We start from the raw sequence: 17,942 nt of genomic DNA, 5'->3' as shown, positions 1-17,942 counted from the left end.
CGAGGGTTCGGATCCCACATACGGACCGGCTCCCGCTCACTGGCTGAGCGAGGCGCGGGAGCAACGCCGAGGTTTGCAATCCCGTTGCCGGTCCCTGGTCCGGTACGGGGGCAACACTGAGGGTTGCGATCCGTTGCCGGACACGGAAAAAGACAAAAGACAAAAAAAAAAAAAAATTTTTTTCTGTAAGAACATGGAGGCACAGAAGTAAGGTTTCTGCCAAGAGCACCGTAATTTATAGATAATGCTGAAACTAAACTTAAAATACTCTTGTAGTAAGTATTCAAACTTGGGAAACAAAGTATGTACTAAGGATCAGTAGTTCAGTTTATTAAGTACCATCCTATAATTGCCTGATACATAACATTCCTTATCAAACAACTAATGAAGAGTCACTGATGGAAGTGTAGAATAAGTGCAATTTATGTGATTAAAAATTTAATATCTTTCACTTAAATAATATTTCATGCCATATAAAGTGCTATGAGCAATGCTACTCATTTGATCACAACACCATTATTTTTTAAAGTGATAGGAGTAATAAGGAATTTCTAAACTAAGAAATTTCAAGAAATATATTTTAGGTGTGAAAAAAGGCAAATCATTACCAATAAATGATTTTGCTAATAATTTCTAACCTTTAATAAAAACCCAAATTTCTCTTAACTGTACTTATCACATATAGTAGAAGTTAAATTAAGAGGTTTAAAAATATTTACTTTCCCAGGAAGAAAAAGACTTCTTGGACTTGTTGCAAAAAATAAGCAATAAAATGTAAAAATAAATTTTATATGATAAAAGAAACAAAAGACTGCTATTAACAGGCTGATAACCATTTTTCAAAATACACTTGTGTATAATTTCAATCAAGAAGTGTCTTCAGTATTACAAGTCTAGGCAAACCACATCTTCCCTCCAACTCCTCCTGCTTCCACCTTCTTAAACTAATGGAGACATATTTTTAAAAACATGAAGCTATTTCAAATAATTCTATTTGAAGACTATTGCTTTCTCTATAAAAAGCTTAAATGTCTTCTGAAATGCACCATTTGCTGTGTGTAACTTACCAGAATCTTACTCCTTTTGATAATTGGTGAATGTGAGCCTATGAGCCATGGCGGGTTATGTTTTGGAGGGGAATTTCTATTGCTGCTGCTGCAGTGTCTTACTAAACACACCCACACCATACATGCATAGTATACCACACACAGCATGCTAACGTCAAATATTCCTCATTGTCTCCCTTCTTGAAAGACAGTGACCTGGTGCAGATCCTAATCAAGTCATGCTTTCATTTTAGTAAAAACTTCCAGCTGACTGCCACCCTGTTTTGACTTACCTTGCATATTATAGCCAGACTAATCTTAATTCTACAGTTACTTGCTTCTTCAAAAAACAACAAAAGTTTCCCATTAATAACATCATATTTAAATTAATAGTTAATTCCTCCCGGCAACATACTTGCTTCTTTCATTTCTTCTCTTTCGTGAGACAAAGTCAGCCTCATGCAATGTGTAATGAGGGCAAACTATCCCTGAAAACTAAGATTTAAATGCCATTTAAATTTTTCTCCCACACTCTCAACACAATATACTCACAGCACCACCTATCTATCTTTCAATGAAAGGTTAGAAAACTAGGTTTACTTTTAGCATAATACCCATATGATTGGCCTATATGATTTAGTGTGAAATTAAGTTCAGAGTGCAAAAAAAGAAGAAAAAAATCTAAAATTAGGAGTTCCATTTGACACTATATAAAATATCTGTAACAGTATATGAGTAACAGTATCATGGAAAGATTTGTATTATCTTTTAATTCCATTTTTTCCATGAACTTTTTGAAGTACCCATGTGTGAATTTTTTGGTAATGTTTCAAACGAGAGTCTGGCCAGCAGTATACCAATGATTTTAATCTATCACAAAATACTGAACAAACTGTGTCTGTAAATGTCAACTAGAAATTGCAATCAGGGAGAACAGAGCCAGTCTGATTTATAGCTCCTAATATTCATTGATATTTTCATGCCCAAGTGTTAACTGGAATGTATGTTGCCTTTTCCTTGGAAGTATTCCCAATATTTTAGTCATTTTCCCTGTTTAAATGAGAAAAGAAGATGACCGGGTACAAAATTTGTTTCATATCCTCTCAGTGTGATACTCATCTACTACAAATAAATTAATAGTGCGATGTGGGAGGAACCTGCTGATGCAGCACAGTTCAAACTAAGTATATGACATTTCCTCTCCCAAATCAGTGTTATCCTTTGACCTCACACTGCAACAGAATTCTTTTTAGAAATGCCAATTTCCTTACATAGTCAGTAAAGAAATGATAGAGAAAATATTTTTAGTTAGAATGAACAAACATTTGTATCAAAAGCTGAGATGTCAAACCATGAGAAGCAATTGTTTATATGAAAAACCCGGTGGTGATACCCATGAAGAATTAAAATGTCTTAAGTTTTATAGCATTTTTCCTGTGCAGTTCACATCTCCATAAGGCACGCTGGGATGAACATCAACACTGGTTTCACCCACAGGGAAATGGATGCATTACTGTTCATGTATATCAGACCATAGAAAATAAAACTCTAAGCCATGGTTTATTTATGGCTGTCTCTATTGCTTAGATATAAAAATTAGGGAAAAAAAATTTCAGATAAAGCTGATCCTGAAAATAATGTAACTTAAAAGTTATTTTGAAAATGGCATCTAGTTACAATTTTCAGTATAACTTAGTATGACAAAAGTTTTGAAGATTTTTTTAAAAAACAGCTTGTTAAAACCGTAACTGGATTAAGCATTTTAACAACTGATATATTGGGTGTTCATTACTTTTATATGTATTTTTTTTTTTAGGGTGCTAGGGTTCAGCTTTTTATTGAATGTGTAACAAATTTAGTCAAAAACACCAAAGCTCATGTCATCACCAGACTCCTCAGATTCTTCTTTCCTTGCTTCTACTTTCTTCTCCTCAGCTGGGGCAGCAGTGGTAGAAGGGGCAGGACCTCCTACTAGTGCAGGACCAGCTGCTGGAGCAGTTCCACCAGCCCCTACCTTGCAGATGAGTCTCCCAATGTTGACAATGGCCAGGGCCTTTGCAAACAATCCAGGCCAAAAAGATTAAACATTTATAGCAGCTGCTTTAATGAGGGCATTGATCTTATCCTCCGTGATGGTCACGTCATCGTCGTGCAGAGTAAGAGCTGAGTAAATAATGCAGGCAAGCTCAGGGATGGAGGCCATTGTGCAGGCTAGTGTGGGACGGGTGCTGCCTGGTTCGGTGCTAGTCGCCAGACGCAGTGAGGGCCTCACCCCAATAAGGCCTTAGCTCTCTCAAAGGACTGAGCAACTTGGTGGCAGCTGAGGAAAGGGCTAATTATTTTGGAAGGCTCTTTCACTAGGGCTTATACTTCATCACATCATACTTTACAACTTATACCAGCCAACACTAACACAAGCCTCTCTGTGACTGGCTAATTAATGTATCACTCATTACCAGCCAATTTAAATACAATTGTCTTGCCAGTTATAGCACAGTTGCCAAAAGACAGAAATAAGCTCTTCTAACCTTGATAATAATTAGTGAAAATTTCTCATTGATGAATGGTTTTCTTCTGTTCTCCTTCAGAAGTCTTCTCTTCTACTCTTTACAGAGTTTTACATTCCCTATCAGTTACCTACCTGATGTTGTATTAATTTTAAATCCCTTCTTTCCTTTTTAGAGTCCCTTTTAAGATATTTCCAGGAAAACTGCAGGCATACCTCATTTTACTCCACTTCACTTTTTTATGCTTCGCAGGTACTGTGTATTTTACAAACTGAAGGTTTGTGGTAAGTAAGCCTGTCAAGAAAGTCTGTTGGCACCATTTTTCCAACAGCGTGTGCTCACTTCATGTCTGTGTCACATTTTGGTAATTCTTCCAATATTTCAAACTTTTTCATTATTATTATGTTATGGTAATCTGTGGTTAGTGATCTCTGATGTTATTATTGTAATTGTTTTGGGGTGCCATGAACTGCACTCATATAAGATGGTAAATTTAATCTATAAATGTTGTGTTCTGACTGCTCCAACTAGTTGTTCCTCATCTCTCTCGCTCTACTTGGGCTTCCCTATTCCCTGTGACACAATATTGAAATGAGACTAATTAATAACCCTACAATGGTCTCTTAAGTGTTCATGTGAAAGGAAGAATCACAGGTCTTTCACTAAAAATCAAAAGCAGAAATAGTTCAGCTTAGAGAGGAAGGCTAGTCAAAAGCTGACAGGCCAAGAGCTAGATCTCGTGGGCCAAACAGCCACGTTGTGAATGCAAAGGAAAAGTTTTGAAGGAAATTAAAAGTACTTTAGTGAACACATGAGTGCTAAGAAAGCAAAACAGGTTTACTGCTGATATGGAGAAAGTTTTAGTGGTCTTGATAGAATGTCAAACCAGCCACAACATTTCCTTAAGTCAAAGCCTAATCCAGAGCAAGGACCTAACTCTCTTCAATTCTATGAAGGCTGAGAGGTGAGCAAGCTGATGAAGCAAAGTTTGAAGCCAGCAAAGGTTGGTCTGTGATGATTAAAGAAGGAAGCCATCTTTTTCATAAGATAAAAGTGCAAGGTGGAGCAGCAAAGGCTCATGTAGCAGCTGCAGCAAGTTACCCAGATGATCTAGCTAAGAAAATTGATGAAGGTGGTTACTCTATACAACAGATTTTCAATGTAGACAAAATAGCTTTAAATTGAAGAAGAGGCCATTTAGGACTTTTGTGGTTAGAGAGAAGTCAATGCCTGGCTTCAAAGCTTCAAAGGACAGGCTCTCTTCTTAGGTGCTAACACAGCTGATGACTTTAAGTTGAAGCCAATACTCATTTACCATTCCAAAAATCCTAGGGCCTTTAAGAATTATGCTAAATCTACTCTGCCTGTGCTCTATAAAATGAACAACAAAGCCTGGATGACAGCACATCTGTTTACAGCATGACTTACTGAATATTTTGAGCCCACTGTTGAGAACTACCTTTCAGAAAAAAAGATTCCTTTCAAAATATTACTGCTCATTGACAGTGCACATCTGGTCACCCAACAGCTCTGATGGAGATGTATGAGGAGACTAATGTTGTTTTCATGTCTGCTAACACAACATCCATTCTGTAGCCACGGATCAAGGAGTAATTTTGATTTTCAAGTCTTATTTATTTAAGAAATATATTTTGTAAGACTATAACTGCCATATAGATAGTGATTCTTCTGATGGATCTAGGGAAAATAAATTGAATATATTCTGGAAAGAATCCACCATCCTAGATGCCATTAAGAACATTTGTGATATATGGGAGGAGGTCAAAGTATCAACATTAACAGGAGTTCAGAAGAAGTTGATTCCAACCCTCATGACTCTGAGGGGTTTGAGACTTCTGTGGAGGAACTGCAAATGTGGCAGAAATAGCAAGAGAACTAGAATTAGAAGTGGAGTCTGAAGACATGACTGAATTGCTGCAATCTCAGAATAAAACTTGAAAAAATGAGCTGCTTCTTAAGGCTGAGCAAAGAAAGTGGTTTCTTAAGATGGAACCTACTCCTAGTGAAGATGCTGTAAACACTGTTGAAATGACAACAAAGGACTTAGAAATATCACATAAATTTAGTTGACAAAGCAGATGCAGTTTTGGAGAGGACTGACTCCAAATTTGAAAGAAGCTCTACTGTGGGTAAAATACTATCAAACAGCATCACATGCTCAGAGAAATCTTTCGTGAAAGGAAGTCAATCCGATGTGGCAAACTTCAATGTTGTCTTATTTTAAGAAATTGCCACAGCCACCCAGCCTTCAGCAACCACCTTCCTGATAAGTCAGTAGCCATCAACATGAAGGCAAGACCCTCCACCAGCAAAAAGATTAGAACTCACTGAAACTCAGATGATCTTTAGCATTTTTTAGCAATAAAGTATTTTTTAATGAGTATGTACATTATTTTTTTAGACAAAATGCTATGGCACACTTAATAGACTATCGTATAGTGTAAACACAAATTTTATACGCATTGGGAAACCAGAAAATTCGTGTGACTCGATTTATTCCAATATTTGCTTTATTGTGGTGGTCTGGAACCAAACCTACAATATCTCTGAGGTACGCCTGAACTATCCTACTTTAAGTTTTTACTAAACTTCTGTGTCCTAACACTTAAAATACAATAGAAATTTTTTAATTTTCTCACATTTTATTGCACAATACAAACTTGATTAAAAGGCACTAAGAAACAATATTCTGTGCTTAAATCAACACTAACAAAATATTTAGTAGGAGATAACACAATTTATTTAAATATATTCCAACTCAGCATGAAGGTGAGCAGTGTATTTCTGAAGTTTTAGATATTATAGCTATAGATTTTCATTGAACCAAACTACTTTTTTGGTCTCACTTTCTCTTCATTTTTGTTTCGTTTATTCTTCCTCTGGAGAAGTTCACAGTGTTAAAGAAGTGAAAAATAAGACTGATAGAAACCACTCTAAACATATGGCTTTATATACATAAAAGTTCAATAATGTTGCCACAACCCCTAATATAAGTGATCCTTATTTATTTACTATTATCCAGAATAAACTTCTATACATATTAAATTGTTCAAGTATATCTAGAGTAGTGCTTGTAAAAGTAAGGTCCCACTGCTAAATTAATGGGTACCTCTCTTTGAAGACCACTTCTAATTTCAACACAATTAAGGTAGAATTCTAACAATTTTTAAATTTTACAATGCATCATACATTCTTAAATATTCTAAAATGCTCAAATGAGCCAAACATATAATTTGATATACACAAGTTTAATAACCCTTTTGTACAGCACCAGAGGTTAAAAATGGATCTGACTAACCAAATGTTCTCTTTGTTTTATTAGTTACAGTTTATTATCATCAGTTTCTATAACACTGAACCCAAATTGAAAATGAAGACAACTTGGGTCAAATACTTTCACCTTAAATAAATAAACATTTGATCCGCTTCATACTTAAATACCCAATTGTTCTCCTATGGTGTATGTTTCTTGGCAACAGTCTTTCAATTAACTAAGCCAAAGATCAACTTCTCATCTTTGAGGACTAGGCAAGTCGGATAGGATTCTCTAGGTTTGCTTTAAAACTTTCTAGAAACCTGGTAGCCAGTTCATCATCGACCACTCGACTGTCACTTGACATTGTGACCGATATGAGCTGGTGCTGCTGCAGTTTGGCGTTCCCCTCTTCATCCTCTGTGAGCTTCAGCACAGGCCGGGATCTCCCAACAGCCAATATGCAGGCCTGGGGAGGGTTGATCACTGCAGTAAATTCATCAATCCCAAACATCCCCAAGTTGGAAATACTACGGGGAAGACAAAAAGATCTGAAGGTGACATGTCCTTAACCAAAATACCTTTTCCCTGAAGCATATATTTTTACTTTACAATTGAGTACACAGAAAAATCTCAGACTCTACAGATAAACTAGTAAAACTAGTAAGTGAATTTAGCTAAATCATCAGATTAAAAGGTCAATAAGAATTCATTTTATTTCTGTATGAGAGTACTTTAAAAAGTTCATGGAAAGATTCATATTACCTTTCAATTCTATTTTTCTATGAACCTTTTGAAGTACCCTCTTATACAAGTTGCTATGATTAGATAATTTAAAAACAATACAATCTATAATAGTATCAAAAAACAAATACCAACAACGAATAAGTCTAATGAAACATATATAGCATCTCTATACAGAAAATTACAAAACATAACTGAAAAAAAAATGAAAGAACTGTATAAATGATGGTTTTTACTATGTTTCATGACTAGGATACTCAATACTGTAAAAATGTCAATTCTCCTCAAACCAGTCAAAAGATTTAATTCAATCCCACTCAAAATTCCAGCAAAGTAGGGGGGTGTGTGTGTGTGTATAAAATGACAAACTGATTCTAAAATTCATTTGGAAATACTAAGAGCCAGAAAAGATAATCTTGAGGGTGAACAAAATTGGAAGGCTTTCACTACCGGGTACCAAGAGTTATAGCTTGGTGGTACTGAGTGAGAGATAGACAAACAGTCCAGTGGAAAATGAGAGCCAGACCAATACATAGTCACCTTCTCAATGCTATGAAGGAGAAGCCCTTTCAATAAATGATGCTCGGTCAATTTAATACCATTTGGGAATGCAAAAAAGGAAACAACTTCCACATCATACACAAAATCCAGCTGCAGATGGATTGTAATCTCCATGTGAAAAGTAAATTTATAACACTTCTAGATGATAACACTGAAGAATAACTTCATGATTCTGGGATAGGCAAAAATTCCTAACAAAAGACAAATACTACCAATGATAAAGAAAAATACTAATAAGTAGGAATTCATTAAATTCAGAACTTCTGTTCACTAAAAACATAACCAATAGAGTTCCAAAGGTAAGCCACAGAAGGGGAAAAGCATTTGAAATAATATGTATATATCCTACAAAGGTCTGTGTGTATCTGGAAATAATAACTCCTACAAATCATTTTAAAAAATGAATACAAGACTTCAATCAGAACTCTCTCTGATGAGTTACCAGATACCCAAATGGCTAAATGAAAAAGTATTCAACATCATTAATTTGCATTTCCCTGACCACAGAGTACCACTACACACCAAGAATCATTAAAATTTAAAACCTAACATTACTAAATATTGGCAAAACGTAGAGCAATAGGAGTTCTCATGCACTGTTGACGGACATATGAATTTGTATAACCATTTCGGAAAATTGTATGGCAGCATCTATCGAAACTTTAGGTCTATATGACAAAAATACGTACACATATATTCACTACAAGACACTAATAAGAATGTTCATAGCATGATTATTTGTAACAGCACCTATCTGGATAAAAAAAAAATGCTCATTGAGAGTAAAATAAACACTGGTATCCTTATACAACACTATAAACTGCAATAACGAATAAATGTCTGCTTTACACAGCAATATGGTGAATCCTAAAGATGTTAATGTTGAGCAAAAAGTCAGCCACTAAAGAATACATACGAGAACTGAAAGCTAATACGAACCTTTCCACAAACTTTCTGAAGTACTCTCATATAAAGATCAAAACGAGCAAAACAAATCTACGGTGATCATTTTCAGAATAGTGGTTACCTTTGTGGGAGTGGTGGTTAGGAAGGGTAAAGGGAGGCTTCTGGGATGCTGGTTATTTTCTATAACTTGCTTTGGGTGGTTACATAGGTTTCTTTACTTTGTAAAAACTTCAAGCTGCATTCAGTGCACTTTACCGTATCTAAGTTATACTTAAAAATAGACCTGATAAGGCTGGCCAGTTAGCTCAGTTCGTTGGAGCGCAGTGTTATAACACCAAGGTCAAGGGTTCAGATCCCTTTACCAGCCAGCCAATGACAAAGAATACAGGTAATAATAAATAAGTAAAAAAGAGGTCAAAGGTAGAAAGAAAATATAAGTTTAAAAGCCTATTGTGTTTATAAACTTATTTTAAAAAGTTAAAGTTTAAGAACCTAAATGCCATTCAATGCTGGTCAATGTTCATTCAAAAGAATGTCTATTTCAACACTAACAGGTTCTTACTAGCTTTGATATGAAAGCCTGACCACTGAATATCTTCACATACTCTATTGTCTAAAGTATTTGATATTTAGCTTAAAATTTTAAAATATTTTAGAGAAATAAATGAAACAGACTTAATAAGTCTTACATTTATCTGTTTGATGGTACTGATAATTAAGAGTTTAAATTTTACCTAAAAGATCCTCCTTGGTATTCTTCAGGTAACAATTTTCCATCTCTTGCTTTCTTTGATAGAGCCTGAGAAAAATACAAACCAAACATGACAACCAACAATATTATTATACAGCTGATCTTGTCACTTGAAATATTTGTACAGGGTACATTTTCATTTCCGATATGCTTTGATTTGACTTTATAAGACATTATATATGTAAGAATAATTTTCTCTAGTAAAATTATAAGAAAAGCTAGAGCACAGATAATCCAAGAAGCTAAAGACGTTAATTAAAAGTCTGGAAAAATCACTTCCCCTTAAGAGTTTTCAAAATACTGAAATTGCCTATGCACCATTACTATGCAGAATATTTCAGTGTTTTCTCTGTACACAATGCAATTTTCTATTGTGCTTATAAAAGCTTTTCTTGCTAAGATAAAATATTAGAAGAAACCATTCTTTTTAATCTAGTAGGTTTTAAGTAAATTAAAATTGCCAATGGCAATCGAAGGAGTGTACCCATAATTCCATTACCAACAAATCAGTTTTCATCTTTCAGCGTTTGCTTCGTCTTTATCCACAACATACATACAAACTCAAACAATGGTAAAAAATAGAATTTCATATTTCACGTCTCAATATTATTACATATATCTTCCGTGTTGTTAGTCTTTATAAATAATTTTTTAATGTCTGCTTAACATTCTAAAGAATGCATCACTATAACTCACTCAGTCATTTTATGAGTGTTATGATTTGGTTCTTCTAAATTATTTCAGATAAAGTTTCAGAAATAGAATTATGGTGCCCTAGAGAATGAACTTTTTTGGTTCTTGATCCTATAGCTGAAACATTTCCTGAAAGAGCTAGTCCAACTTATACTGTCACAAGGAATATAAGAATGTACTAGTTTCATATCACTCTTGACAATACTGATTTAAAAACTTACATGACAATGAGAGTGGCATTACAAAAAGTAGTTAAATTTTCCTCTCACTTGCACTTGTAATCAACCACACTTTTGTTAATCTTAATTTTTCAATGCTTCAAAAACAAGAAAAAAGAGGTTGAGTCATCTTAAATAAAAAAGTAATAATGGATTAATTTATGAGGAAAACGGCAGAAATAAATGAAGTCACTGTCACTTGGGTAGATGAAATAAATCTAGGGCTTACTTAATATTTTGTATTATATAGCCACCATAAGCACTATTACAACCACAGTTGATAACCAGGGGGTACTTCAAAAAGTTTGTAGAAAAACAGAATTAAAATACAATACAAATCTTTCCATGAACTTTTTGAAGTATTTAATTTTAAACCATGGGTAATTTAACTTGTGAAAACTAAAACATTCTTTAAAAATCGCAAAAATCTAAAAATGATTTTAACACATTACTGTGACTTACTGCCAATTGAAACAATTAAAATTTATACTATTTGGATATAGTTACTTATAAAACTATTTCGATCCAAACTGAGAAATTAAGAAATGAACTTTGACTTATATGAGGGTACTTCAAAAAGTTTCAATAGAATTTGAAGATAATATGAACTGTTCCATGAACTTTTTGAAGTATAGTCCTTGGAATATCAGAAGTAAACAATCTATAAATGTATTTTCCCTGCCTTAGGCAATATAATTGTTCATATGATTTGAACAGACACATATCATATGAACTCTGAAAGGCATTTTTTAAAGGCAGGTGATCTCAACATATCCTGATGATTTACTAGGCTAAAACAAACAAAAAATGAAAATTAATTTTAAGAACTAGATTGTAATCACATATACTATACTCAAAACAAAACAAAACAATCTCTGTTGATCCTAAATATATCAGCTGAATATTCCTGTCAATAAACTCCAATAAAAGTCTGGAATAAAGTATAAAGTCTAAGGAGAATTGTTCATTCTGAAAATTTGTAATTCTCACTGGGATCTCCTGGAAATGTGAACCTGAAACCAAAATACATGTAACCCAAAGCATCCAGCTGAAAGGATATAAGAAAAGATGACTAGCAAATATTTCTACAATATATCACATGCCTTGCTAATTCATTCAAATAAATTTCCTGGGTGCTTGAAGTAAACTTGGCCTCTGCCTTTCAGAACTATAATATTTAATAAAGAATTAAGAAAAGCATGAGATAAGGCTTGTTACTGTATTGCTTTATTCAGGAATACAAACTTGAACTTGGCTGGGCATGCCTTTAGCTCCACACAATGACATCCTTGGGATTACTGAGGATCAAGAAGTAAATATATAGTGCAGGTGTTCTTAACCTGGGGTCTGTGGATGGATTTGCAGGGACCCACAGGTCCTTGAAAAATTAATTTCAAGAAGATAGATTTTAGTGAAAATTCTTTCTTTCTTTCCTCCCCTCCATTCCTTCCCCTTCCCTTTTACCTTTCCTTTCCTTTCCTTCCTTCCTTAGTTTTTAGTGAAAATTTAAAAAATAAATCAATTTGTCAAGCAACTACTATATTCCAATCACTCTTCTAATATTGGATATATGGTGATGAACAAGACAGTCAACATCAGGAGGGAACACAGAAGGGTAATGAATAAATAAGCAAGGTAATTTCAAAGACTGATAAACCACCTGAAGACAATAAAATGGGGTAATGGGAAAGCATTAGGAAGCTACTTAAGCTATGGAAGCTACAAAAGGCCTAAGAAACTGGCATTTGAACTGAGAACTGAATGATGAAAAGCAGCCAGCCAAGTGACGATCAGGGAGAGGTGTGTGCTGGATGGTACGCTTTGCTAACAAAGATTCGGAGTTCAAGCTGTCCATGTTCTCTAATATACTCTGCTTTCTCTTCAGATCATATAAATCTTTCGCCTTTTACTAAGTTCAACATGTTCTCACAGTCCCCTCAAAAAGGCTGCTCCTGCCTCACCAGGTAGAGAGCGTCAGTCTCTTTGCTGCAGGTTCTCTTGTCCACTGCCTGTCTGCTAAGGCCACAACCTCACATTCCTGCTCTAATCTTCACTGCTTCTTTGGCAGACTTTCTTAACTCTTTTTGCCCCAGTCATGTATCTCAAATTCTGAATCAAAAGATTGGTCTTACAGACAGAGAATACCCAACAGTTGTATTCCTTTTCTTCTATGTAATGAATCAACTGATTATAGAGCATTTGGTATAATTGTTGAGTATTCAGCTATTCTCCACTTGATCATTTCTTCAAGTCCAAGAGCTGCTTCTCAAATATTTTTTTGAGAGGAAACCCTACTGGTTTTATAAGGATAATCATCTGACCACTATAATCATACCATAGTTTTGAAACTACTAAGTGAGATGCAGCAAAGCCTCATGATATAGTTGGGATATGTTTATCCTCCAAAGCCTGTTGAAATCTGATCCCCAATGTGGCAGTGTCAGGAGGTGTCTGTGTCATGGGGACAGAACCCTTAAGATTAGATTAATGCTCTCCTGTGGGGAGTAGAGAGGGAGAGGGAGGGTAGTGAGTGAGTTCTAGCTCTATTAGTTCCTGCAAGAGCTGGTGGTTAAAAGGAGCCTGGCACCTCCCCTCCCTCTTTCTCTTGCTTCCTCTTGCCATGTGATCTCCTTGCACCTGGCAGCTGCTTGTCAGAAGTAGAAGCAGCATGAGGCCCGTGCCAGATGCAGCTGTTCCAGAATCGTGAGCCAAATACTCCTCTTTCTTTATAAATTACCCAGTCTCAGGTATTCTGTTACAGCAAACCAAAAACGGACTAATACACCTAGTGATTGGGAACACAGGCTCTAGTCTACAATTTAATTTACTATGTTCAAATGCTGACTCCACCACTTACTAGGTGTAAGATCTTACGCAAATTATTTAACCTCTTTAATTTTTCCTCATCAGTTTCTCCCTCAACTTGATCAAATTATCTTGTACTTTATAGGGTGGTTGTAAAGATGATTAAAAGAGTTAGTATATATAAAAGGCTACAACAAAGGTTGGCAAATAATATGCCACCTGCTGTTATTGTTATAGCTGTTATAATTGTTAATTGTACAATACCTTTAAAATACTTAAAAACAAGAGGATTACAAATACCATACCATATTCTTATATAAATTAGCCATATTATTCTACCTAGTCTGGAGCAGATTTTTACTCCTAGAATTAAAACCACTTTAAATTTTATCTGTTCAAATATATAAACATCACATTTTTTTTTTCCTTTTTGTCTTTTTTCGTGTCCGGCAACGGATCGCAACCCTCAGTGTTGCCCCCGTACCGGACCGGGGACCGGCAACGGGATTGCAACCCTCGGTGCTGCGCCGCACCTCGCTCAGCCAGTGAGCGGCCGGTCCGTATGTGGGATCCGAACCCTCGGCGGGAGCGCCATCGCGCGCTCCCAAGCGGCGCACTGTAGCAGTGCGCCACCGGGCTGGCCCTAAACATCACATTTTTTTTTTCCTTTTTGTCTTTTTTCGTGTCCGGCAACCGATCGCAACCCTCAGTGTCGCACTCGTACCGGACCGGGACCGGCAACGGGATTGCAACCCTCGGTGCTGCGCCGCACCTCGCTCAGCCAGTGAGCGGCCGGTCTGTATGTGGGATCCGAACCCTCGGCGGGAGCGCCATCGCGCGCTCCCAAGCGGCGCACTGTAGCAGTGCGCCACCGGGCTGGCCCTAAACATCACATTTTTAAATAAGCCAAACTGCAAAGCTTGATGTAGAAATACTGACAAGATTCAAATTGTATAAAAATGGTACTCTTCCACAAATGGAACATTTATTGTCTACCTTTTCGGGGAGTGGGGGTCGATACATAACAACATTAAAGCATAGGAGAGCGAATATATTTACTACCAAAAGAAGACCCACAACTATACCTGGATACCAAGGGAGATGCTGTTTCTTTTGCACACAACATTCCAATAAAACCTTGTTTGTTTGAATTGAGTCAAAATCTACTGGATACTCAGGGTTTCTTAATTGGTACATAAATATGTTTAATGCCTGCTAGTGCACAACAGCTAAATGAACATTATCTTCACAAAGAATATCTAAAATATATAGTTTCTAAGCCATAGCTAAAAAATGAGACAAACAATACGACCTAAGATTTAACATTTTTAAAAATTGCTCTCACATATTCTAAACCACTTCACCAAGAAACTAATTTAGCAGGAACTCAGAGATATCTCTTTCTTTCTGTCTGTCAGTCTGTCTTTCTCTCTCGTACACAGACGCTTCTGGAAATTAGAGAACTACTATGTTGAATAGGCCATGCAAGGTGCCTGCTTCTCATGAGAAGCCTCGGTGTGCTTCCATGCCCTTTTAGAACCAAAGACGAATAGAACCAAAGATGGTTATATTCATAAAGGTTGTTATGCTTGGTACCACATGACCCACTGACCTGGCATGGAAGACCTGCCCAGCAAGAGTAATTCATACAAGAATAAACTTGGTGAACCAAATCAAATCTTCCTGTTCAGTAACTAAGAGGGAGAGAAAGACAAAGGGATGGTAAAGAAGTAGAGAATTAGACAGAAAAATAAAATAAAATCCTCACTTCCACTGCTTTCTAGCCCTATCACCGTGGGCAAATTTCTTTTTTTTTTTTTTTTTTTGTTTTTTGTTTTTTTCCGTGTCCGGCAACGGATCGCAACCCTCAGTGTTGCCCCCGTACCGGACCGGGGACCGGCAACGGGATCGCAACCCTCGGTGTTGCTCCCGCGCCTCACTCAGCCAATGAGCGGGAACCGGTCTGTATGTGGGATCCGAACCCTCGGGCGGGAGCGCCGCCGCGCTTCCCAAGCCGTGCACTTATCCAGTGCGCCACCGGGCCGGCCAAATTTCTTAAAGTTAGTAAAACTCAGTGTCCTCAGATTCAAAATGGGGAAGATAAGGTTCCAACTATAATACTGGCTTAATAAGATTAAATGAAGTGCTAAGCCCAGTGTCTGGCACGTCATAAGATTAAGAGTGGAGTGCTGATCCTAGATGGCAGGGTAGGAGAGAGAAGGTAGAATGAGAAGGAACACAGGAGCAGCCAAAGCCCAGCAAACCTTAAGAGTTACAAGAAATGCTTAAGGACTACCAGAGACTGTTACATTCCAAAGGGTTATGAGTGTCCTTCTTCCCACTGCCATGAGGCCCAGCTGAAAGGCTGCTGAGACTGCCTCCTTACCTCTTAAACTTAGGTTCTTCCAGCATGGAAGGAGTAGAGAATGTGAACATAGCTACTTTAAAAATTACGTATTTCAGTAGTAAAATTGGTAAATGGCTGCGAATCAAAGAAACTTTCCTATGATGGTTAATTTAAAAAAACTTAATGTACACAAAAATAAGGAAATTTCAGCTCTACAGTTAAGTTCAATAACATTTACGTAGTACTTTAAAATTTACAGGTTATCAACACAATCTCATTTGACCTCACAAAAACACTGAAACACATATACTCATTGCCGCTTAAAAACCTTGATGAACATAAAAAGCATGTACTATATTTCAGTAAACCAATCTCTAATACTTTGACTTTGGAATTGGCCAAATTAATACATTTCAATTAAGAAAAACAGTTGCATTTTTGTCAATACAAACACACTCTGCAATCTTCTCAAAGAGGAGTAAAGAAAACCTAAATGTCAATTCCACCAGGTTCACCTTTACTTACATTTCACTCTAAAATTTCAAGAAACTCACCCCTATGGGTGTTTTTAAAACCGAATTAACTTGCATCCATTTCTGTATTTGGGCAAGTAGGTCTATGCATTTACATATTGTCAACTCCACAAAAAAGTCTTATCTTCTACTTTTTACCACTGTATAACATAGCTTGTCCTACCACTATACATATAACAGGTCCATGGTAAACGGAAAAGGCAAGAATCACTTACCCCAATAAATCTGAAATTTTCAATGCAAACACGTCAAAGGCCTGTGATACTTCTGCCAAAAACTACCAATGGAAATTACTGAGACTTTAAAAGCTGACCTACTACTGCCTATGTGCCTGCCTAGTCAATGTGTTATTTTTTGGTGAAATCGGATACTTCCATATTGGGCCTACAAAAACTGCTTTTCAAGAAATTCAGAAACAATAAAGAAGCTTTGTTTCTGGAATGCTAAGTACTTTTAGTGGTCTCAATTTTAGACAAGAAATGAATAAAAAGAACTTTCTTTTAAGAATAAAATGTTAAAACTGAGGTATATCCATTACCATTTCCATAGAAATATAGTTACAGCTTTACTTCGACTTTAAAATCTATTTGAAATAGCATCTTTACAGTTGAATTCTGAACTTTGGCAAATAAAGATTTTGTCTGTAACTTGAGTGAAGTTGGACCCTAATTTATCTATATGTTATTTTTGAACAATACATTTTCTTAAAATGGGTCATACCTGGATAAACACTTAAAAACCTAATGTATGACAATCACTTGAAATGCTCCCACTCACAAAAAAAATCAGTGTGATCAGATCATTTCAAGTTTTTATCAGAAAGTAATTATCCAAAAGTATAGTCTAACATTTTGAAAGCATAGTAAACGTTAAGACATACCTTTACAGAGTCGGCAATTTCCTTTATGCCCTTAGCAGCAGCATCTTTTATAATCGGTGTAATTAAACCTTTATCTGTTGCCACAGCCACTGAAATGTCAATAAAGGGTAGTTGCTTTGGGCCCTCCCCATCCCAGCTTACATTAACATCTGGCATTTGCTAGAAATAGAAAAAAACATATGATTAAGGAAGCAGCTTTAGACCAAGGTGGTTACAGAAAAAAACTAATATTGTTATACATTTTCCAAAGTGAATATAGCTAGACAGAAGGAAATAAATAAAAACTCAGTTTGAACAAAAGGTTTGGATCTCTGTGTTAAATATCTTTTATGTTTGGGAAGAATAATCAAACATACCATCTTTTTGAAGGAAGCTTGAGGACATTCTGATGATGTACATCTTTTGATCTCTTTTTATATCACAGTTTAAAAAAAGGGCTTCTTTTGTTAAACCTGATTGCTAGAAGGTATTTAATGTTTGTTATACTTCCTGCCTCATATGATGACCAACATGACCCAAGGAGAAGGAGGAAGCAGAACAGGTTACTGATAATCAACCACATTATTCCTCTGGCATGAACAAAGCCTGACTTTCTAGCACAGCCTTGGGATACAGATGAGTATTAGCAGGCCCTCAGTAAATGACTTCCCTACTGAAGAGAGATTTCCTAAGCTTCA

The 17,942-nt window shown here is 36.1% G+C and overlaps 2 protein-coding genes across 2 annotated transcripts in view; both read right to left on the bottom strand.

Annotated features, from left to right (window-relative positions):
• Positions 1–2,901: 2,901 nt before the first annotated feature.
• On the bottom strand, positions 2,902–3,249 carry LOC103589778 (60S acidic ribosomal protein P1-like). The gene is made up of 2 exons (XM_008571823.1): positions 3,176–3,249; positions 2,902–3,100 (listed from the first exon to the last, which is right to left on the bottom strand). Exons 1-2 carry the CDS (start codon positions 3,247–3,249, stop codon positions 2,902–2,904), a joined length of 273 nt encoding a protein of 90 aa, XP_008570045.1.
• Positions 3,250–6,066: 2,817 nt separating this feature from the next.
• The window catches only part of PDHX (pyruvate dehydrogenase complex, component X), a 72,622-nt gene continuing 60,746 nt past the window's right edge, over positions 6,067–17,942 (bottom strand). Inside the window, exons 9-11 of the mRNA XM_008571821.1 lie at positions 17,266–17,424; positions 9,773–9,837; positions 6,067–7,357 (exon numbers count right to left, since the gene is read on the bottom strand). Of these exons, the coding sequence (XP_008570043.1) occupies positions 7,099–7,357; positions 9,773–9,837; positions 17,266–17,424 (483 nt within the window). The 3' untranslated portion in view covers positions 6,067–7,098. The remainder of the gene's footprint in view (positions 7,358–9,772; positions 9,838–17,265; positions 17,425–17,942) is intronic.

Source organism: Galeopterus variegatus, unplaced genomic scaffold, assembly GCF_000696425.1.
Source record: "Galeopterus variegatus unplaced genomic scaffold, G_variegatus-3.0.2 Scaffold725, whole genome shotgun sequence".
NCBI classification, from domain to species: domain Eukaryota; kingdom Metazoa; phylum Chordata; class Mammalia; order Dermoptera; family Cynocephalidae; genus Galeopterus; species Galeopterus variegatus.
The sequence above is the reverse complement of the archived record's forward strand: the minus strand, read 5'-3'. Positions and strand labels throughout refer to the sequence as shown.